The sequence below is a fragment of the Lepidochelys kempii genome, chromosome 6 (genome assembly GCF_965140265.1).
Source record: "Lepidochelys kempii isolate rLepKem1 chromosome 6, rLepKem1.hap2, whole genome shotgun sequence".
NCBI classification, from domain to species: domain Eukaryota; kingdom Metazoa; phylum Chordata; order Testudines; family Cheloniidae; genus Lepidochelys; species Lepidochelys kempii.
The window spans coordinates 66,779,066-66,802,639 of record NC_133261.1 but is presented as its reverse complement, the minus strand read 5'-3'; the positions used below and the strand labels follow the sequence as shown (position 1 = coordinate 66,802,639).

The 23,574-nt window shown below is 43.4% G+C and overlaps 1 protein-coding gene across 1 annotated transcript in view; it reads left to right on the top strand.

The window, feature by feature from the left end:
- The window catches only part of LOC140913860 (deubiquitinase DESI2-like), a 78,379-nt gene that overhangs the window by 30,003 nt on the left and 24,802 nt on the right, over nucleotides 1-23,574 (top strand). Inside the window, exons 2-4 of the mRNA XM_073350669.1 lie at nucleotides 7,252-7,324; nucleotides 11,081-11,174; nucleotides 12,265-12,406. Coding sequence (XP_073206770.1) covers nucleotides 7,252-7,324; nucleotides 11,081-11,174; nucleotides 12,265-12,406 — 309 coding nt within the window. The remainder of the gene's footprint in view (nucleotides 1-7,251; nucleotides 7,325-11,080; nucleotides 11,175-12,264; nucleotides 12,407-23,574) is intronic.

The following is a 23,574-nucleotide window of genomic DNA, read 5'->3' as shown; positions in this document are numbered from 1 at the left end:
TCATCAGATGTTTACCGTGGAAACTGCAGCAGACTTTATATACACACAGAAATCATGAAACAATACCTCCTCCCACCCCACTGTCCTGCTGGTACCAGCAGGACAGTGGGGTGGGAGGAGGTATTGTTTCATGATTTCTGTGTGTATATAAAGTCTGCTGCAGTTTCCACGGTAAACATCTGATGAAGTGAGCTGTAGCTCACGAAAGCTCATGCTCAAATAAATTGGTTAGTCTCTAAGGTGCCACAAGTACTCCTTTTCTTTTTGCGAATACAGACTAACACGGCTGTTCCTCTGAAACCTGGAAATATTTCTGTGACTCATTGTTGAACATTAGATGCCGGATGGGGGGTAGTGGTCTGAGGTAAAAAAGCAGGGTTAAAGTCCGTGATCAAAAATTGAGTTGCTGGCAGATGTGAGCAATGGTGTTAATGGGCAACTACTCCTGGGACCGGACCCCATGGGTGCTCTCATTTCCTTACACCTTGCAAAATGAGGTAATCTGTACTCACCTTCTCTACTTCTCCAGACCAGTCTTGTCTGCAGCGATCAAAATGTTGGTGTTTCTCAGTTTTTTACTTTTCTGAGATGCCCTCACGTGGCTCAGATCATGTCCCATTCAGATTTCCATTTCACGTCTGTAGCTGCAGACTAGAGTTGGGTACAGGGATAGGATTAGAATAAGAACCAGTTTGAACTTTCTCCCCAAATTTTACCAAACCAAATCACACTACAAGGCTTTTGGCTAGAGCTGGTCTCAAACCCAGCCTCTGGAACCAAAAAAATCCCTGAATTTGGACAGTGTTTAGAATCTGAATCTAGATCCAGATCCTATATTTACAGTTTGGTTAGTTTTCTCCACTGTCTCGGTTGTTCATTTTCAGGCTTTTCTCTGTGTCTTAGTTCCAGATGGGACTGAGACTGAACTGCCTAAATCCATTCACTTGGGATTTACTGCCCAATTTTGCAGACAACATGTAATAAAAGTATGAGAGAGCAATGTGCTAGTCAGAGACCAGTGAACATTATTCCCTTGACCTGGGGTGGGGTCACTGTGATGCTTCTCTGGACACTCAGGGCTGTTAGTCACCTTGATGCCACCTTCCTCCAGCATTAGTTCCCTAAACAACCAGCCTGTCAGCCACTCAAGCCTCTTCTCTGGGCTATATCAACGCTGATGATTGACAATAGAGGTACCCCAGCCTCTGAATCCCTTCACAGTGTCCCCTTGTGGTATCCAGCCACCAATCACTGGATATCCATAGAAATCCTAGATCCTCCATGCCCAAAGGAACAGTGTGCCCCAGTTTTACCTTAGACCAGCACTCCTGCTTTACACCAAGCACTTGAGTTCAATTATAAAACAAAAGGAAATTTATTTTAAGAAAGAACAGAGATTCAAATAGAAACAAGTGTGAGTGGAAACAAGTGGTTACATACAAAACAAATAATAAAACACAAACTAGGGCCTAAGCTTACTAAATTACCTTTCCTGGCTAATGAAATATATTCTCACCCCAAAGTTCAGCCTTTTGCAGCATTTACTGGCCCCAAGGAGCTAGGACCCAGTCTTTCATTAAGCAACCCCTGCTTATTCAAGGTGCCTCCTCAGTGAATGGATCCAGAGCGTCTTTCTTCACCCTGTTATATACTGAATCAGTCTTTTGTGTTTATTCCCAGGCAGGGCCATCCCCTTGCTGTCGTATTTTTCCTTTTCACTCCCAAGTGGTTTTGAGGTTTAGTTTATCTTTGATGGTTCTCCATTGACTTTTCTGGGTTGTTGTCAGTGCTTAATTTGTGCTAAGGCTTGCCAGGACTGAGCTGGTCTGGCACCTCTAGGCTTGGCAGTTCATAGCCCTGGCACCTCTGGGCTTGCTGCATCAGTTATGAATGTAAAAAAATTGCTTGAGCCCCAGCACCTCTTTCATTACAAATTAAGCACTGGTGGTTGTAATGGTGGATAACTGGGCAATACATTATGTAATTGACTGACCATGCAGGGGTGACAGCTGCCTCCCACCTGAATGGTCCATCACCGAGATATATGATTTCCTGATGACTCACTGTCACTCCAAGACCATAAGGAAATAATTTTCAATATAGTCACATTATTCCTTAAATATTACCTGTGCATGCACCTCCCAATGACTATGAGTATCACTAAGTTGTAAGCTTTCAGTAGAGCCCTCATAGGCTACCTCTTATGGATAAATTCCATGAAAGTGGTGTATTAGGTGTTGTGAGTTTGTCTCTTCTGAGGTAGGAGTTACTAGTAAAGAACAGGGAACACTTTGCCAGTTGGCACTACTGGGCCTTTGTGTCAGTTACAAAGACCAATAACCCTGTCATCTGACGGGGATCAGTATTTGCTGACTTAATTGATAGCTGTGCTCAATGGTTTGATCATTGGCCTGCTAAACCCTTTGTGGGTTGTGAGTTCAATCCTTGAGGGGGCCATTTAGAAATCTGGAGCAAAAATTGGGGATTGGTCCCGCTTTAAGCAGCGGGTTGGACTAGATGATCTCCTGAGGTCCCTTCCAACCCTGATATTCTATGATTCTGTTACACTCAGAAATGCAGACAGAATAGGCAAGTTTCTGTGTGCTTGTACAAACCAGATTTCAGATCTGACTCATTTGCTCAGCAGGAAAATAATCTGACTGATGTGCTCAGTGTAGAGCAGTCATGTCCCGAGATCTCCTAAGGACTGTGCCAAAGTGCCGGCAGGTGTTTGCTGCATGTTCAGCATAGCCTTGAGACAGCTTCTGCAGCTCTCTGGAGACAGGGATGAGGTGAGGACAATGGTAACCCTTGCTGCAAAGCTGCTTTGCTTTTTGGTGCCTCTGATGACAATCATGGGGATGTTTTTTGTATCTGAAATAGTCATGGGCCCAAACCCAATCCCCATTCCAATAAACATTCAGGATTGAGGGTGTTTGAAATCTAAAGCTTGATGCAGATTCAGCCTCTTCAAATGACTCCTACTAGTATAATAGGCAGAAGCAAAGCACCAGGGCCAAGTTGCTGTACTTCGGGATTTTCAAAATCTTTATCTGAATTTTGAGGTTTGAGCCCATTTCTAATTTAAAAACTTCCCCCTACTTCCAGGTTCCTTATTCCTCCAACCATCTGGGTTGGCAGAGCCTGCAAATGCTATGAGGCATTGTTGCTACTTAGCCTGAGGTGTGGAGGCAACACATGCCGTTGGACTGTGTGGCGAGTGACCCTCAGAAGGTTCAGAAATCAGGCTCAGTTCCAGGCCTCCTCTGAAGCTTAGCAGAATGAAGTGAGCATGTGAGCAGCCAGCCAGTGAGAATAGAGGAAGGCAACTGGGGGAAATAGGGGATGAAATTATCAGAGAGATGAACAGCAATTAGAGAATGAGGATAGCGTCACTTCCTAGGGTGCAATCCAGACCATTGAGGGGTTGTGTCCTGCAATCTTGGGTGCCTCACAATGCTTTGCTGTAGCTCCTCACCGGGGCCACTCACAACCATCCTACTAGCAAGTAGGTCACACCCTGAGTGTCTGTGTGCTAGACAGCCCTGGTTCAGCAGTTCTGACCTCAGCAGCCAGTCTACAGCCCTACTCTGGCTTCTACCAGCCTTCGTTACTACTTTCAGGGTGACCCCAACACACTCAGTCCTGAATTTTCTCCAAACTGTGTGCTCTGCAATGTCCAGCCCTGCACACTTCAGAGAAATAATATGGTTTGTGTGCTCCTTTAAGGAGTGAAAACACACCACTTTGCCACATTATCTGGAGCTGATGTTCATTTTAGTATGAACAGAACAATATTGGTTTAATAGTGAAACAAGTTTATTAATAAAAGCAGATAGGTTTTTCAGTGAGTTGAAGTATAAGAGACAATGTTAGAAAGGGTTACAATCAAATAAAAATGAAAACTCATCGAAAAGCCTAAAGATTTGATTCAAGGCTTTATTTAAGATGGTGTTTCTCACCAACAGTCTTCAAGCAAGATGGTGAATGATCCATTCCTTGGTCAGGATCTCTTCCAGAGGCCCATATGCTGGCGCCTTTGTCACCTTAGGTGAAAAGGTTTTTGCCTAAGCAGGTTTCTCACCTATATTCGGTTCCAGAGACTTCTGTCCGCCCCCGCCTTGGTTTAAGGACCCATCTTTCTCAGCCTCCAAAAGCTTTGGCCCCTTCTGTCTGTCTAGTGATGGATGCCAAAGATAGCTTCTGCCCTTGCTTATATCTCCCAAGTTCAGTGACCTTGCTTCATGAGGCAGGATGAGTAATTTTCTCTCTGTTGATACTCACACCTTCTTGTCAACTGTTGGGAATGGGCGACTTCCACCTTGATTGAATTGGCCTCATTAGCACTGACCCTGCAATTTGGTAAGGCAACTGCCATATTTGCATGTGCTGTAATATATATACTGCTACTGTATTTTTCACTCCATGCATCTGATGAAGTGGGTTTTAGCCCACAAAAGCTTATGCCCAAATTAAATTTAGTCTCTAAGGTGGCACAAGGACTCCTTGTTGTTCATGCTGGTCTGTTCTTCCTGTGGGCTTCCCATCTCCCTATATGATTTCTATGTAAATGGGTCTTCCATTGTTTCTGATTCCACCATCTTAATGTATATAGGAGACAGGTAGATAACTGTGACATTCCCCACTGTCTGGGCAGACAGTACAGCCTAATATCAATGAATATCCATAATTCCTTACATTGTGTTAATACATACATTTCACAATTATATTAATCACCCGTGTGTCATCAGATTTCTGAAAAGACCTCACTCTCTATACTTTTATAATACAGTAATATTGTGTACAATCAGTTGATTATCATTTGAGGTTAACCTGCCTCTCCCCATCTTTATAGCCCAGTAAACCTTTGAAATGAATTCTTCTGAAAAGTAAAACCCAGACCAAGCTTCTCTCTCCTGCTGGAGGTAGACACCATGCGTCTTCTCCCCCACTTGTTAGTGTCCTTTTGTTAGTGTAGATTTGCCTCCATCCCTTGTTAGCTTGATGAGTCTGTTTACTATTTATATGTAAATTGAGGTAAACACACATTCCTTTGTTTAAGATAGACAGGCTTAACAACTCCCTGGTTCACACATGCTTTAGTTATAATTCCAGCATAGATTTGTAACTCTTAATACTCATGGTGTACATACGTTGCACACAAATATTAGTAAGTTGTTAGTTTTCAAATGGTACCTCACAAGGCATATTTTGAACAAAGATTATTACAATAGTGTGTAGGGTGTGAATACAGGGCTGCTTGGTGTCACAGACAGAAACAGAAATTGGTGGAGAAGAGTAGAAACTGTGGAATGGGACCACTACTGGGGGATCCTCCCTTCCTTCCCTGAAACAAGGTGTCTGTTGCTCAAAGGGAGGGTTTGCTGTTAATTGAGACCAAGGGGCACAGGCAGAAGTTCCCAACCTTCACTTAGCTCCAATCCCATGCTCTTAGGCCATCACTTCCATAAACACTGCACTTCACAAAGTTCAGTTAAAAAGCCTGCCTAATGAGGAGACAAATGGGGATTTAGTAATGGGAAAGGTAAAAGATGGGCTGAAGGACTACAGAGGCTCATGTAGTTTGCCAGCTGCTCTCCTGAAATGGGAGCATATGTTTTAAGGCAAAGATCTGCAAAGAAGGAGAAGCACTAGGGGCTTCCTTGCAGGGGAAACAGACTTGTAATGCCTGAGAAACTGCTAGCGAGGCATTTTGGAATTAGGGGTTTATGGTATTTGGGTTGAACCTCCTCCTAGTCACCTTTGGGACTGCACCTTGTATAACAATGCAACACTTTATATAGAGTTGCGGTCAAATGCATCTCGGGATATCTTACAGAGCTAATACAGTCAGTATTCAATCATCGTCAATAATCCGTAAACAAGTAGAATTCAGAATGTGGATTAAGTGTAACAAATCTGTGGTTACCTGCCAACTGGGAAGTGCCTACTCTGCTGCACATCATGGCCATGCAGACCCCACAGAGACAGAAGGGATACAATTTAAATATTCTGGCTTCAAAAGCACAGACTCCCTACTATGTGAGTTGAGAGAGAATCTCCTTAGGTGCTAGCATTATAGAATCTGTGACAAGTTGGGGGCAGTGGTACACATATACAAAACAGTTCATTACAGGATTATTCAGGGAGAGTGACAAATGATTGAGGCTAACTGTCCTAGCAGTGCTCAAAAAAACTCTGACCATGATGTTCTGAGTCACTAGGAAGTATCTGGAGGAGGAGAAGAGAGAGTAAATATGTGCTGGACTGTAGAATTCCTCTGCCCTTGGCGGAATGAAGATGTCCTGGACTTGGAAGCAATGATCTCATTTTCACTGAATTTTCTGAGGTTGATCGCTGATTTTGGGAATCCGTATGAGACCCCATTGGGCTGGTTTTGGAGCTGCAAATGCTCAGCCCTTCTGAAAATGGATGCATTTCATATGAGCTGGCACTATGTAAAATGTTGACCTTAACCTCACTGTGTTTTTGTTTCTCCATTTGTTCTGCAAAATTATTACCTATGTAGTAGCACAGATAGTGGGGAATGGTGCTTTATGGACATGTGAGAAGAGATGTTCCCTGCTCCAAAAAACTTGCTACCTAAGTGTAAACACAAAAAATGCCTTAATACAAAAAATCTAAAATGGGGAGCGTATTTACCTAACTCACATGGGTGTTGTGAGCCTAAATAAATTGGTGTTTGTAAAGTGCTTTGAAATCCTCAAATGGATGGGTGGTATAAAAATTGTTGTTAACAAACTTAACTCTGTGTTTACTAATGTTGTTAAAATGCAGAGAGATAAATGTCCCCCCCCAACATCCGCTGCTGTAGTAGGTTCTTGGTGAGCTCATAGTACAGAGCGTATATTTACATCTAAACCCAGGGGAAAGTCCCATACTGTGAAGTCCAGATGAACAGTTTGTTAGGATATCACCCCATCAGTTGGGCAAGCACAGATCCCACATCTAAAGGGGATGGTATTCTGTCAGTGGAGAGAAAAGGAGTATTTGTGGCACCTTAGAGACTAACAAATTTATTTGAGCATAAGCTTTTGTGAGCTACAGCTCACTTCATTGGATGCATTCAGTGGAAAATACAGTGAGGAGATTTGTTTGTTTGTTTGGTCCTTGCTAGACTCCAGAGAAATAGCCTTGAGGAAAGGACACCAGGGTATATAATAGACCAAGGTCCTGTGTTTAGTTTATGCTCCACTAATGCTTCCAAATTTACCTTTCTTCTTACTGTAGTACTGGATAAATGAATACACCTCTACCTTGGGGATTGGAGTCTTCCACTCCGGCATCGAGATCTACGGCAGAGGTATGAAGCTTTCTTTTTAGTTACATCTGAGTTTGGGGGACAATCCTACTGATCTTACGATTTTTTATAAGAAATCCTGGTGTCCTGGTTTGTGCCTTTTGGGATGAGGGGGCTCTGAGGAGTGGAAATTCAGTCAATTATTTTTAGACTGGGGTGTCCAAAGTATGGTATGCATCTCATGCAGTTCTATCGTGGACCTTGCAAATAATCTCCTTTTCAATGTAGACGTGCTGTCTGCAAAGCTAGAGTACTGTTTCTTGCCTGACATCCTGCTACAGCTTTGAAGAAGGGACTGGGGAACATTATAGGCAAAAGCTCTCCAGTGAAGCAAAGCAAGAGACACGCAGAGAGTAGCTTTAAGGATAATACAGTTTCCCTTATTTTAATACATTTCCTAGTTCAGTGTCTGAAGAAAGAATCCCAGAAAAATGGCTTTCTCACTGTCCAATTACATGGTCTCAGAAACTCAGTCATTTTGCATCAGCGAGAAAAATAAAATGTCAAAATTCAACCTTGCCAAAGACTTTGTTTCATAAGCCCCTGGAATGGCCTAAGGGGAAGGAGCACTTTACTAGCTATTTAAGTTTACCACAGAGTTTTTGGTAAAATATAAGTCAGCTCATTAATTTATGCAGTAGGGAGTGAAGCTAAAAATGTTTAGAAATCACTTGCCTTCACTGAGGAATCAATCAATATGAATAACTATTACATTGCCTTTTAAAAGGGCAGTGAGTATTTAATTCCAAAAAGGAAAGTACTATATGAATGGCTATGCTTTTATGGCATTTCTAAAGGTCTTTTATGAACAAGCAGAGCATCGTGACTTTGGTATCTGTCAGGGAGAGCAGGTAAGAGAACATCTAATAGTTGAGATTTTAAACAAGGAGCTTTCAAAAAAATCACATCTGAGGTCCTCTGGAACAAGGTAATTCAACAGATATGGCCATCTGAACTAGTCAAAATGCAAGTCACCCGGCAAGGTAGCAGTCAAAGCAATGTGAAAGAAGTAGCAATGAAAAAATTCCCATGCAGGGAGGGGGAAAGAAGCCTCATAACAATGGCTTTTAAGAATGCTGAGTTCCTGGACAGAACTGTGGCAGGTGTGGCCGAGGAGAGCACAGGACAAATTTATTTATTTATTTATTTATTTGTGTAGTGTCTAGGAGCCACCGGTGGAGGTACATACAGGTTGTGCAAGAAACAGGGATATTAGCAAAACAGCTATCAAAGCAAAGGAATCAAGGAGTACAAGCAAGAGTGAATAATTTGTGTTTCTTAGGATCTGTGTCCAAAGGCAGCGTTCATGAATAGATTTGGATCTAATCTCAAGATTTGCAACATTTGTTAAATTTAAAATTAATTTCAGGGGTAGAGGTGATTATTTTGTAAAGAGACTTAAGAAGATAAGCCTTAGTCCTAATCTGGAGTAGCCCAGGACAGTGTTCAATAGCCCAGGGGAACAGATCCATTGCTTCAGTCCATTCAAAACTTACCTACAAAGGCAAGGAGCCTGTGGTGTTAATGAGACTACCGCAAGTAAACTAGACCAAGCCACAATCATTAAGATGGCCCTCATAGAACTGGATGTTGGCATGGTGTTCAACAGACAGAGCCTGCTTAGAACAGAGCCATTCCAGATCCTATTGGAAGAGGGGATGTACCCTATGTGTGCAGTACCACCTGGAGAGTGCCCATCCCACTGCTCCTGAAAGCGAAAGAAAAACTGGAAAGGATGGAGAGGAATGGCACAATAAAGGGCAGTAATGAACCACTGGAGTGATGTGCCCCTGTAGTGTCGTGAGGCAAGGGGGAAAACTATTAGCACAGATCTAAAGATGCTCAATGAAACAGTAAGAAGGAAAAGAGAGATTCTTCTCACCACAGAAGATACTATTCCCAAGTTAATGGGTGCAACAGTGCTCTCTTCACTAGGTTTCAGACAAGTTCCTCTCCACCCCAACAGTACCAACTTTTCTGCAAAGCCATTCAGAAGATATTGCTCTTTGCTACCTCCCAGTCAGGGTCACAAGCACCCAGAAATCTTCATATGGAAAAGGAGTGGGATTCTACAAGGCCTGGAGAGAGTGGAAGCTTTTCTGGATGATGCTATATTTAACTCCTAGGAAATCACAGAAAGAACATAGCATAATACACTATTGCAACAAGTTCTGATGGCAACGTTACAACAAACCCAGCAACAGTTCTGATTGATAGAAGAGGGGGGAGGGCAGATCCAGAAAAAGTTTTCCAAAATTTTATTTAGCAAATTGGAGAAAATTCATACTTAACCCACCCTCAAAAAAACAAGCTCTTTATGAACTCCTTAAAACAAAAGTCTCTATGTGGATCTGGAGCCAAGCATAAAAATAAGCTTTTGAGGATCTAAAGAATCTATTAACCACATCCCAGGTACTGATATTTTATGATGTTTCCAAGTCTACAGAGTTCAGCTGCTATTGTGGGGTGCTAATAGGAGCCTTTAGCATATTGCTCCTGACGGCTTTCAGATCCTAAAACCGAAACAGGGAGAGAACATTTGGCAAGTATATGGGCATGTGGGAAGATCAAATGGTACATATAGGGTTGTGGCAGTTTCATGCTCAAGATGGACCACAAACCACTCAGACATTTAATAAACAGCAAAGATCTAGGAAAGGTGCCCCTTACATGCCAGAGTTTTCTCATGCATTATTTGAGAATTAAAGCTATTGTAGATATGTACCATGGAAATACTTTGCGGTGGCTGAGAGTTGCCAGATCTAAGAGGCTTTCTTCTCTAACTGTTGGAATGCAGCCCAAAGCTTATCCAGCCTTAAACCAGGAGACCCAATCCTGATAAAACCATATGAGGAAGAATGTTGGACAACACCAGCTGTTGTCACTGGACGTAGCTGCAGCTTGAGATCCCACGTGACTGAAACTGATGAAAGTACTCAGTACAGAAGAAAAAGGCAGCACCTTTGGCTGTTGGAAGGAAGGTTCTAGACTGGAGCTCTGCAGTGAAGCAGAGAGAGAGAGACAGAATAGCGTTAGGGGTAATTTTGTTTTTCCTTATATGAATAAAGCTCCTTGTTCAGTGTTAGAAGAGAGTGTCTTTGTGATTTTTTTTCTTTTACCATCGCCACATGACGATTACATGTTCCAGTATGCAATGGTCCATCTTGAACCAAGCAGCTTTTACAGTTGACTTGAGATGGAGCATGACATGATGGGTCCTGTAGTTTCCATAGGTCTGACCTGCATAAAGTGCAGTTGCAATTAGCTCAGTTTTTCTAAAAATCAGGTGGAGACTTTTGACTCCTGGTAAACTGCCTGTGTATCCTTCTGCTGGGCAGTGTTTGGTAACCCTCTGCTCTACTGAAGAATAGAGGAGTTTTCTTAACTGGGTGTCAGTCCCATCACCTTCCTATATTACTTTAGGATTTCTTCACCTTAGTAATAAGCTTTGCTGCCACCTTGACTTGCTGACCAAATCCATTCAGGCCAGCTCAGAGAGCCCCACACAGGGATTGCCTAGGACTATGGCCAACTAATAGCATTAGCAGAGATGGAGTATGATCGGGAATTGGGGTTGTGAGGGTATCCTGGGGCTGATATGTAACTGGAGTAGGAGGATGGATTTTAGTGCCTGACTGAAACTGACTCTGGCAATGGCCCTAACACCATTGCTGATGTAAGCCATGCAGACAGCTGCTGTGTACTTTCCCTGATACAGCCTTCATTTGATTACTCACAGTCTCTTTCTTTCCTTGTCAGAATTTGCCTATGGAGGGCATCCTTATCCTTTCAGTGGGATTTTCGAGATCACACCTGGCAGTGCGGTAGAGCTTGGCGAGACCTTTAAGTTCAAGTAAGGGCCCTTCTTCACACACCCCTCATCTTGCCGTCATCAATGAGCCTATTTAGGGTCAACAGATCAGTCCTGCCTTGCCATTTTGAGTCTCATCTTCCTAGTACCTGCTCCCACCCCCACCATGTTTCCACCTGCTCCTGATTCAAAAGCAGTCCAACAGGACTCTTGGTGTGGGTTACGGTTGTGCACAAGGACATAGGGCAGGATATCTGAGAGAGTGCTCAGCGTTTTCCTCCTCTGTTTTCAAGTGCAGTTTGACATGAACACAGTTCTTTTTTGTAATTTGGTTGTTTTCTTTTTGTGCTCCAGTTTTGCCACTCAGCAAAATTCTGAGACTAGTACCTTGGTAGCTGCTGCAGAGCCAGTAGAAGGAGCACAAGAACATCACACATTGCTTTTTATGCTTTCCACAAAACCAGGAGCTATTGGAAGTTTTCTCTTTTGTCTGCTTCCTATTGACAGAGTGGGAATACATTACTTTCTAGAGCAGAAGTGGGAGGATTTTAGATGCCCCATTATAAAATATTCAAGGTGATCAGATTTTGGGACTGTGGCTCAGTTAATGGAAGATGGAGCCTGTCTTCCCTAGATCACTGATTCAGATTTGGCTCAGAAGAAATTGACTGACTGCAGGATTTTACCCTCTGAGATCCATGGCCTATGTCAAATGAACCTTGTGGGGGTGGAGAATTTTCAATCCAGTTCTTACCGTCAGGAGTCCACATCACAAAAACCACCACCATAAATGGCACACTTCTTGGTGGTCTCAGCTGATGGACCTAGGACTGAATGGGTAGAGAAGTGTTCCCTGCAGCTCGGAGTTAAGGCAGTTTTGCAGAGTAGTGTGTAGGGAAGGTCTCAGTGCTGCTGTCTGGGCTGTACCTATTTTTGTGGATAAATAGAGGACATTAGCTTGCAGAGTTGTCATTCAGGAACTTTTCACTAGCACTACGTACATGTAAACCAATCCTGCCAAATTTAAAGCCTAAATGACTTGCCAGTATCTTGTTTTCTCTCTCTTTAGCCTGTGTCTATTCAACCTTTTTCACGGTGTCTTCCCATGTTTCCTGTTTTGTTTTTAAACTAGAGAGTCGGTTGCTTTGGGCACCACTGATTTCACAGAAGAGGATGTGGATAAGATTATGGAGGAGCTGGGCAAGGAGTACAAGGGCAATGCATACCATCTCATGCACAAGAACTGCAATCACTTCTCCACTGCTCTGGCAGAGGTTGGCACAGCTATTTTCTACTTATCTTTACTGTTTCAAGACCCACAGCAATGCTCATGTGGGAACTGGGGCCAGCACAGCCATAACCAAATCTCTGATCTCTGGCTTTAACCCTCCTTGTGATGTTGCAAAAGTTCTTTGCTGTTCTTAAGCTTTCAAAAGCATGCAATCAGGATGTAGTGAGGTCCAATACAGCAGGTTAATCGCAAGTAGGTATTGTCTGTATTGCTCACCTCTAACTTATGTATCTGTGGTAAAGAGGTGGGTGCTGAAATAGTGCTGTAGGGCAGGAGTACCTGCACTCTGGCACATTGTATTGGCTACTCAACAGAAACTGGAAGGCCATACTTAATTAGCATTGTGATACAGGAGGGCCAGGGACCAGTGGTAGAGTGCTAGAGGGGAAATATATAAGCTCAAGGCTAATTAAGGTGTGGTTCCCTGTAGACTAGGGAAGGTGGCTGCAAGTTAATTGGAGCACCTGCAGTCAATTAAGGCCCTGTTAGGAACCTAATAAGACTCCCTGCTTCAGGCAGACAGAGAAGAGGAAGAAGGAGAGAGGACTGGAACTTGGAGGTGTGCTGTGAGACTTGGAAAATCAGAGAACTGAAGTAAGGGGGACCCTGCCCAGTAGGGGAGGGGGACAGCCTTATGATAGTATGTAATCATGTAATTAAAGCCTGTTTTTTACTACAGGACCCCAGTCTCATTCAGTAAATGGGTAGTTACTCAATATTTCTTTTTATCCTCCGCATTCCATGTTTGACCCCAAGTCTTATTTACCACACACCATCCAAACCCTGCAATGAAGACTGATTTACTGATTTCCTCATGGACTTTTCTATGGCACTCAACACTTTAGTATCTGAGTGCTTCACACATATTAATTAATTAATGTTCACAACACCCTTATCTCCATTTTACAGGTGGGGAGCTGAGGCACAGAGCGATTAAGGTAAAACAGCACCCCCTAATTGTGGATGCCTGATTTGAGACCCCCAGGACTTGATTTTTCAGAGTACTTAGCATTATAGAGCGCTTCATACGTTCAAAGCACAGCTTCAGTTACAGCTGTGAGTACTCAGCACTTCTGCAAATCAGACCCAGGGTCTCAAGTCAGGCACCCAGAAAATGAGAAACACACAATTAGTGCCCACTTATGTAAAGTTTGGTTTAACTGACTTGCCCAGCACCATACAGGATCTCTGTGGCAGAGGCAGAGATAGACTCCAGTTCTGCAGTCAACTGCCTTAACTGTGAAACTTCTCTTTCTCTTCCTGCAATCCCCTACCTGATTCACTATATGCCTTCCAACTTTTGCAACAGATGAAGCAGAGATCCTATAGACAAAAGTCTCTGTCACTACACAGTTTTGATTGATCCCCACAGCAGGTCCATCTTGTGCATTGAATAAGGCAGGGGTCTTGTGGGAAAATGGTATAGAGTCATAGATTTTAAGGTCAAAAGGGACCATGATGATCCTCTAGTCTGACCTCCTGCACAACGCAGGCCACAGAATCTCACCCACTCAGTCCTGTAATGAACCCCTAACCTATGTCTGAGCTATTGAAGTCCTCAAATCATGGTTTAAAGACTTCAAGGTGCAGAGAATCCTCTGGCAAGTGACCCGTGCCCCACGCTGCAGAGGAAGGCGAAAAACCCCCAGGGCCTCTGCCAATCTGCCCTGGAGGAAAATTCCTTCCCGACCCCAAATATGGTGATCAGGTAAACCCTGAGCATGTGGGCAAGACTCACCAGCCAGCCACCCAGGAAAGAATTCTCTGTAATAACTCAGATCCCACCCCATCTAACATCCCATCACTGGGCATTGGGCATTTACTGCTAATAATCAAAGATCAATTAATTGCCAAAATTAGGCTATCCCATCATACCATCCCCTCCATAAACTTATCAAGCTTAGTCTTGAAGCCAGATATGTCTTTTGCCCCCACTGGTCCCCTTGGAAGGCTGTTCCAGAACTTCTCTCCTCTGTTGGTTAGAAACCTTCGTCTAATTTCAAGTCTAAACTTCCTGATGGCCAGTTTATATCCATTTGTTCTTGTGTCCACATTGGTATTGAGCTTAAATAATTCTTTTCCCTCTGTGGTATTTATCCCTCTGATATAATTATAGAGAGCAATCATATCTCCTCTTAGCCTTCTTTTGGATAGGCTAAACAAGCCTACCTCTTTGAGTCTCCTTTCATTAGACAGGTTTTCCATTCCTCGGATCATCCTAGTAGCCCTTCTCTGTACCTGTTCCAGTTTGAATTCATCCTTCTTAAACATGGGAGACCAGAACTGCACACAATATTCCAGATGAGATCTCACTAGTGCTTTGTATAACAGTACTAACACCTCCTTATCTCTACTGGAAATACCTCGCCTGATGCATCCCAAGACCGCATTAGCTTTTTTTCATGGTCATATCACATTGGCAGCTCACAGTCATCCTGTGATAGACCAATACTCCGAGGTCCTTCTCCTCCTCTGTTACTTCCAACTGATGAGTCCCCAGCTTATAACAAAAATTCTTGTTGTTAATTCCTAAATGCATGACCTTGCACTTTTTCACTATTAAATTTAATTGTATTACTATTAGTCCGGTTTACAAGGTCATCCAGATCTTCCTGTATGATATCCCGGTCCTTCTCTGTATTGGCAATACCTCCCAGCTTTCTGTCATCTGCAAACTGTATTAGCACACTCCCACTTTTTGTGCTGAGGTCAGTAATAAAAAGATTTAAATAAGACTGGTCCCAAAACTGATCCCTGAGGAACTCCACTAGTAACCTCCCTCCAGCCTGACAGTTCACCTTTCAGTATGACACGTAGTTTCCCCTTTAACCAGTTCCTTATCCACCTTTCAATTTTCATATTGATCCCCATCTCTTCCAATTTAACTAATAATTCCCCATGTGGAACCATATCAAATGCCTTACTGTGCTCATGTAATTAAAAGCGGTGTCATAATTGTGAGAACCAAAGGTTAATTTAGGAGGGAGCTGGTGATTGGCTGACACACACCCAGATTCTCAATGGTTCTGGTCCATGTTGCCTCTTGAAAGAGAGAAGATTCAGTATCCATTATATAAATTTTATTAGTATTAATAAACAAAAATAAAATCAAGAAAGCATATTGCTAAAAGGGAACTTCTATTAACACTGCTAAATTGAATTAAGAAATACAATTACCAAATCAACAAATTAACAGCAATATTGGATGGTAGTCAAATCATCAGATTTATTTTATACAACAGCTAATCTTATAAGTCATAAAAATGAATCTCAGGAGGTGGTTGTCTGTTTGGTTATAAGTTCCAACTAAAGAACTTCATCCAAGGCAGCGCAAAAGAAGAAATTTGACAACTCTTATTTACCAATTTACAGCCGACTGTTTTAGTTCTCTCTACAGAACGTGGAACATGCATTCAATAAATAGCTTTTAAGAGACTGAGTTCAGGGATGTTTAAACTTTCTTTCCAGTTCCTTCTCCACATGACCTTTCTTGGCACTCTCACACACACACGCGCACAGCCACGCTTCCATATTCTAAAACGCTAAAAAAGGCCTGGGACATCTTCCAATTAATAAAATAAGACAAAACCAGGAAAAGGAAAAATAAAATACTTAACAGGGTTTGAACTCTGTAGCGCTCACGGGCCTTTGGACTAGGATGGAATAGGAGCTGGAGCTGCAGTCAGGGAACCAGATGATGATGTAGCTGGTACAGTGCTTGGTGCTGGGAGACTGGGCAAAAGTTGGTGGAGTCTTTGTTGTTCTCGTCACTTCCTTTTCCCAAAGGTGGCCTGCTTTGTACACCAGGAATGTCAGTCTTCCCTCGGCTGGCTCGTTGAGCTGGTGGACAAAGGCCCATGGCTTTAACCTTCATTCTTATAGTTTCCGATTTTTGCTCACTCCACCTTACAGCACCTCCCCCTAAGGTCTTTCGACAAATCAGGCATGAAATATACCTTGATCAGAGGTTAGGTAATTTTTAGGCCAGCATCAGTTTGAAAAAGCGCTGCTTAAGCCAGCAGTTTTAAAAATATTTATTGTTGCATACCACAAGCACTACAGGGGTGAGTTTGTCACCCCCAAAAATATCCAAAATGGAAGAGGCGCAAGACCCTTTTTGAGGAAGTTAACCTATCTCTCTCCTCCCTGACCCTTCAGGGCAGAAAGCCTTCGCTGACATCTTGTACCAACTTACCAAAAGTGAGGGCTCAAAATTCAGTAAAAATAGCTGGTTGCAAAGACCCGAGCAAAAACACCAGCCTCTCAACATCCATCAGCAACATTAAAATTACATGTGGACATCATCTGACAGATGTCTCTGACTTTTCTGGTAAACATGATAATTTGGCAACCTTCCTATTTTTAAAACGGGTGACAGGTCATGCAGCTTATCTCTTTGGAAATTTCAGTCTTCTAGGGGAAAGACTTTAAAGCTTCTTAAGATAAATCCCATTTAAACTAAAAATAATTAAAGTTTATATAAAGTCTGTATTTTCATATATGTTGTTTCTCTCTCAAATTGCACACACACAAGGGGGCCAAATTAAGGTTGTGCAGGCAACTTTTATTTTGGCATTTCCTAATTTTTGACTGCTTGACTTAATATTCATTTTATGTGGGTTTTAATGTAACTTCCTATTAAAGTTTAATAATTAAACAAACAAACTGAAAAAACTAATTCTATCATGTGGAACCATACTGACCACCCACGGGAGTCATCAGCAGGGTTTGGATCTTTGCATTCACAGCAAAAGGCAGTAACTAGTGGCAGTAGTAGGCTGTTATCTTCTGTATAGACCAGTCAGTGGAGAGTGGCAGAGAAACACGCTTTGCCAGTAGGTGTCACAGACATTAAATTGTCTGCTCTCAGCCAGAGACTCAGGATTCCTGGGTTCAATTTCAGGTTCTGAAGGGGTATGTAATCTAGGTATTATAGACCCTTATGCCCCCAGCCTGTCTCTTTCCACCGTACTGCTATCTATCACACCCGAACTCTCACCCTTCTGCTCTTATCCACCCCCAAATCTCCACCCACTCTCCTTCTATGCTCCTACTGCACCTTGCCTCCAGCTCTCCTCCCCTTATTCAAGCCCCTATCCCCTGGCTTCTGTCCCCTCACTCCTTTGAGACTATGTACCCTCCAACTTACCCCTTTTGCTTCATCCATCCCTCTCCCCTTCTGTTCTTATCCAGCCCCACCCCCACAGAGGCTCTTCTTCATCTGAGGCAGACCACAGCATCTATTTAATAATGCATAGCTACATTATGCAAAAGTGAAGGACTGGAAGTAAAGAAGAATATACAAGAAAAAAATTGATGTGGGGATTTAGGTCAGCAGAATGTAATTACTTGTTCAAACTGGGATTTGACTAGGGACACCAGGTTGAACACACAGCCCCATGCAAAAAATCCCCAGGGAGCTCAAGTGGGTACATGTGGTCAGGACCTCTCTTGATACCTCTCATCCAAGAGATGGCACTTTCAGGAGTACTGTGCCTTTACACCGCTCTTGGCATTGACTCACTTCTGACATGGAGGGAAGAGTGCTACCTACTGAATCATCAATGCCACTTCCTACAGCAGCTTGGCATTCCTTGGAGGCAGTGTGGCCTAATGGATAGTACATTAGACTGGGATTCTGGAGACCTTGGTTCTATTCTTGGTGCTGCTGCTGACTTGCTGGGTGACCTTAGGGAAGTCTCTTCACTGCTCTATGCCTCAGTTTCCACATGTATACAATGGGAATAATGATACTGACCTCCTTTGACTGGCACTTTGAGATCTACTTATGTTAAGAGCTAGATATTACTGCTGCTTCTACTACTGCTTCTATTATTGCTATCTGTCAGGCCAATACTACTTGGGATATTTGATGAGATCACAGCCTGTGGTGCTCACCGTGCATACAAAATCAGGGGTAGAACTACGAAGCTAGGGAAAGAACTATCTTATCCAGAAGGAGTGAGCTGAGACAGCCTAAAAGCCAGTTGGCAATGTAAGAGTTAATATTTAGTTTTCACAAACACAGCTGGGTGAGATGGACAGCCATGTGCTAGCTGACTGTGTCTGGCCTTCTTAATTTCCTCATTTGGCTGTGGCCCTGTTAATTAGTGTCCATACAGATGTTACTCAGTTGGCTGATTGGCTGGAAGTTTGGAGGCTACCATCTGGTCACGTGGACTGAAGGCAGACTCCATGGCACGTTAAGCAGACAGAGGTCATGTTGCCACAGAGAGAGGACAGAAAGGAGTAGGAGCTCTGTTCTCCCCATGGAGGATGGGTTAGGTTCTGAGTCCCATCTTAATAAAACACCCACTCTTCCCATTGTTTGGGCTCAGCTGATTGATTGGGGTCCCTCAGACAGAAACCCAGTTACAATCTGAGATGGGCTTGAGCTACCACATTCAGATTTGGATCCAGTTTCTGAACACTCGATGGTTGAGAGAGAAAGGCGGTATGTATGTTGATTTCAACCTCTCTTATTACAGTAGGACAGATTTACTTTTAACAAGGCCTCAGCTTGGCTTGCCTTGCCTTTTCATGCCCACGGTTGTTGGTGGATGCAAATAACTGTGGATGCGGTTGATGTAGATGTTAGGGGGCTTATTCCTTCACCCACTTACTTCCCTGGTCCTTCTCGCATGAACAGAGAGCAACAATACCCGAAGTCCAAAGGTGCAAACAATTCAATGTTTATTGGGGTGAACTTCCAGCAAGCATGATTCCAGTTTCCTTCCTTAGTGTCCCCCTTCCCAGCTCTGGCACCACAGAGCCTTACCTGTGGCCCTGTTCCCATTCCTGCCCTTAGCAGGACATGATTCCAATTTCCCCACCCCCATTCCCTGTTCCCATTCTCCCCCCGCACCCCCCTCCACTTCCTGATTGACTGCAGACTATATAGTAAAACTTGAGTTCTGCTTAGCTATACCTTAACCAATCATTTTACTGAAACTTAACTAACCAATCCTAACATATTGTAACATGATTATTTAATCAATTAGTTCACACCCAGCAAAATTAATTATACAGCAGACAGAAACAATCACAGAACCAGACAGAGATTATACAGACAAACAATAGGGAAATGGGGACTACAGTGATAGAACAACAAAGAAATGAGGATTTCACATCCCAGCTATTGATAAGTGAGTTCTTGCCAGACAGGATGCTATCAAACTAAGTTTCCTTTTACATCTTCTAGGCACTTCCCTTTCTCTGGAGGCGATAGGCGTTATCAGGACAGGATTGTATTCCTAACAGCCCAATAGCACTTTATTTCAATGTGACTAGTTTGGAATGTGAGGATGTGACCATTCGCTTCCCAGCTTATGGCTGCCTCTGCTGCTTAGCCAAAGATTTAGCCTAAGCACAGGGCCTCAGACTGTCATAGTAAGAGAAGGACCTTACACCGGCAGACAGTGATTTTGATTCTTTCTTTTATACCTCTATAACTAGCCAAGTGGTAAGAATACACCTACATTCTTAGAGTATAGGCCTTTACAGACAGGCCTGAATATACCTCTGAACAGCATACTAATCCACAGAGGTCTCCCTACCAACACTACAGAAAGAGGGATTCTAGGTGGACTCCTCCTGAAGGTCGAAACAGCAGACTGGACTTCTACATAGAGTGCTTCCGCCGACGTGCACGGGCTGAAATTGTGGAAAAGCAGCATCACTTGCCCCATAACCTCAGCCATGCGGAACGCAATGCCATCCACAGCCTCAGAAACAACTCTGACATCATAATCAAAAAGGCTGACAAAGGAGGTGCTGTTGTCATCATGAATAGATCGGAATATGAACAAGAGGCTGCTCGGCAGCTCTCCAACACGAGTTTCTACAAGCCATTACCCTCTGATCCCACTGAGGGTTACCAAAAGCAACTACAGCATTTGCTCAAGAAACTTCCTGAAAAAGCACAAGATCAAATCCGCACATACACACCCCTGGAACCCCGACCTGGGATATTTTATCTACTACCCAAGATCCATAAACCTGGAAATCCTGGGCGCCCCATCATCTCAGGCATTGGCACCCTGACAGCAGGATTGTCTGGCTATGTAGACTCCCTCCTCAGGCCCTACGCTACCAGCACTCCCAGCTACCTTCGAGACACCACTGACTTCCTGAGGAAACTTCAATCCATCGGTGATCTTCCTGATAACACCATCCTGGCCACTATGGATGTAGAAGCCCTCTACACCAACATTCCACACAAAGATGGACTACAAGCCGTCAAGAACACTATCCCCGATAATGTCACGGCTAACCTGGTGGCTGAACTTTGTGACTTTGTCCTTACCCATAACTATTTTACATTTGGGGACAATGTATACCTTCAGATCAGCGGCACTGCTATGGGTACCCGCATGGCCCCACAGTATGCCAACATTTTTATGGCTGATTTAGAACAACGCTTCCTCAGCTCTCGTCCCCTAAAGCCCCTACTCTACTTGCGCTATATTGATGACATCTTCATCATCTGGACCCATGGAAAAGAAGCCCTTGAGGAATTCCACCATGATTTCAACAATTTCCATCCCACCACCAACCTCAGCCTGGTCCAGTCCACACAAGAGATCCACTTCCTGGACACTACAGTGCTAATAAACAATGGTCACATAAACACCACCCTATACCGGAAACCTACTGACCGCTATTCCTACCTGCATGCCTCCAGCTTTCACCCTGACCACACCACACGATCCATCGTCTACAGCCAAGCTCTGCGATACAACCGCATTTGCTCCAACCCCTCAGACAGAGACAAACACCTACAAGATCTCTGTCAAGCTTTCTTACAACTACAATACCCACCTGCAGAAGTAAAGAAACAGATTGATAGAGCCAGAAGAGTTCCCAGAAGTTACCTACTACAGGACAGGCCTAACAAAGAAAATAACAGAACGCCACTAGCCGTCACCTTCAGCCCCCAACTAAAACCCCTCCAACGCATTATTAAGGATCTACAACCTATCCTAAAGGATGACCCAACACTCTCACAAATCTTGGGAGACAGGCCAGTCCTTGCCTACAGACAGCCCCGCAACCTGAAGCAAATACTCACCAACAACCACATACCACACAACAGAACCACTAACCCAGGAACTTATCCTTGCAACAAAGCCCGTTGCCAATTGTGCCCACATATCTATTCAGGGGACACCATCACAGGGCCTAATAACATCAGCCACACTATCAGAGGCTCGTTCACCTGCACATCCACCAATGTGATATATGCCATCATGTGCCAGCAATGCCCCTCTGCCATGTACATTGGTCAAACTGGACAGTCTCTACGTAAAAGAATAAATGGACACAAATCAGATGTCAGGAATTATAACATTCATAAACCAGTCGGAGAACACTTCAATCTCTCTGGTCACGCGATCACAGACATGAAGGTCGCTATCTTAAAACAAAAAAACTTCAAATCCAGACTCCAGCGAGAAACTGCTGAATTGGAATTCATTTGCAAATTGGATACTATTAATTTAGGCTTAAATAGAGACTTGGAGTGGCTAAGTCATTATGCAAGGTAGCCTGTTTCCTCTTGTTTTTTCCTACCCCCCCCCCTCCCCCAGATGTTCTGGTTTAACTTGGATTTTAACTTGAAGAGTGGTCAGTTTGGATGAGCTATTACCAGCAGGGGAGTGAGTTTGTGTGTGTATGGGGGTGGGGGGGATGTGAGAAAACCTGGATTTGTGCAGGAAATAGCCCAACTTGATTGTCATGCACATTGTGTAAAGAGTTGTCACTTTGGATGGGCTATCACCAGCAGGAGAGTGAATTTGTGTGGGGGGGTGGAGGGTGAGAAAACCTGGATTTATGCTGGAAATGGCCCACCTGATGATCACTTTAGATAAGCTATTACCAGCAGGACAGTGGGGTGGGAGTAGGTATTGTTTCATATTCTCTGTGTATATATAAAGCCTGCTGCAGTTTCCACGATATGCATCTGAGGAAGTGAGCTGTAGCTCACGAAAGCTTATGCTCTAATAAATTGGTTAGTCTCTAAGGTGCCACAAGTACTCCTTTTCTTTTTGCGAATACAGACTAACACGGCTGTTACTCTGAAATATATCCTAACAGTCATTTACATGTCTAACTACTGGACTGCACCCGCATATTAGGCATCTAAATGATTCTAGCTGCAACTCAGATCCCACCTAGCTGCCCCTAGTGGTACCTTCATGGTTCATCTGGGAAGGGAGTGGGAAATTAGTGAATGTGGCAGCCTCCAGCAGAGACTTTCAGATGTGAATGTGCAAGCAAACTGCAACGTTATTGTTAATAACCTAGTTCCCTTTCAAATTCTTCTAGGGCAGAGGCAAGTCTTAAACTGTACAAAAGTGTGCTCTGTGATCCCTATGACAGATCATGCATGACTGCTCCAAACTGTCCCTTTTGATGATACATCCTCAAGCTGATGTCCATATAATTAGGTACTGGATTGAGAACCACAAACTGGTTTTAATTTTAAAGGGCATTTATGTTGGAAGTACACTGCAGGGCTGAGGTGACAGAAGGGCCAGTGCTCGGTTCACGTATTGGTTCTTTGCTCCCTGCTCTTGAAAGGGTAATGATTTTCTTTCTGATTTGTGTGCGTAATTTATCTGAAGTGCCACAGAAAAGGTCACAACCTTCTGCATCTTGTAGCAGCCTCCCAGCCTGGAGTTATTTATCTGTCTTACAGTTGCTCTGAAACCCTCCTGCTGCTGCTTTTTTTAAATAATGGGGACAAGCAGGAAAAGGCTGAATCAGTCAATGCAACCAGGTCAGGTCTCCTGGGGCACAGACAGAGAATCCCTGATAGCTATTGGGCCAAACGCTGCTCACATATGCCTGTGTGAATGGGCAATAATTCTGCTTAAATCAATGATAGCAGAATTCAGCTGCGTGGTTGAGAAACTTGTTCTGAAAGAGCTCTCTGGGATGCTGAGGTGAGAGTTAAGCATCCCAAATCGCCTCCTAAATGATCACATAATTTTTTTTTAAACCTAGAGAGACTATTTAAAGAGACTGAAACTGATCCTGAAGTTAGCACATTTGGTTCAAACTCCCATGCGATTATTCTTCTGAAGTCTCTATATTTCTAAGATTATCTAGATTTGATTGGTAAAAATCACTTGTGGGAAGCAGTATCAT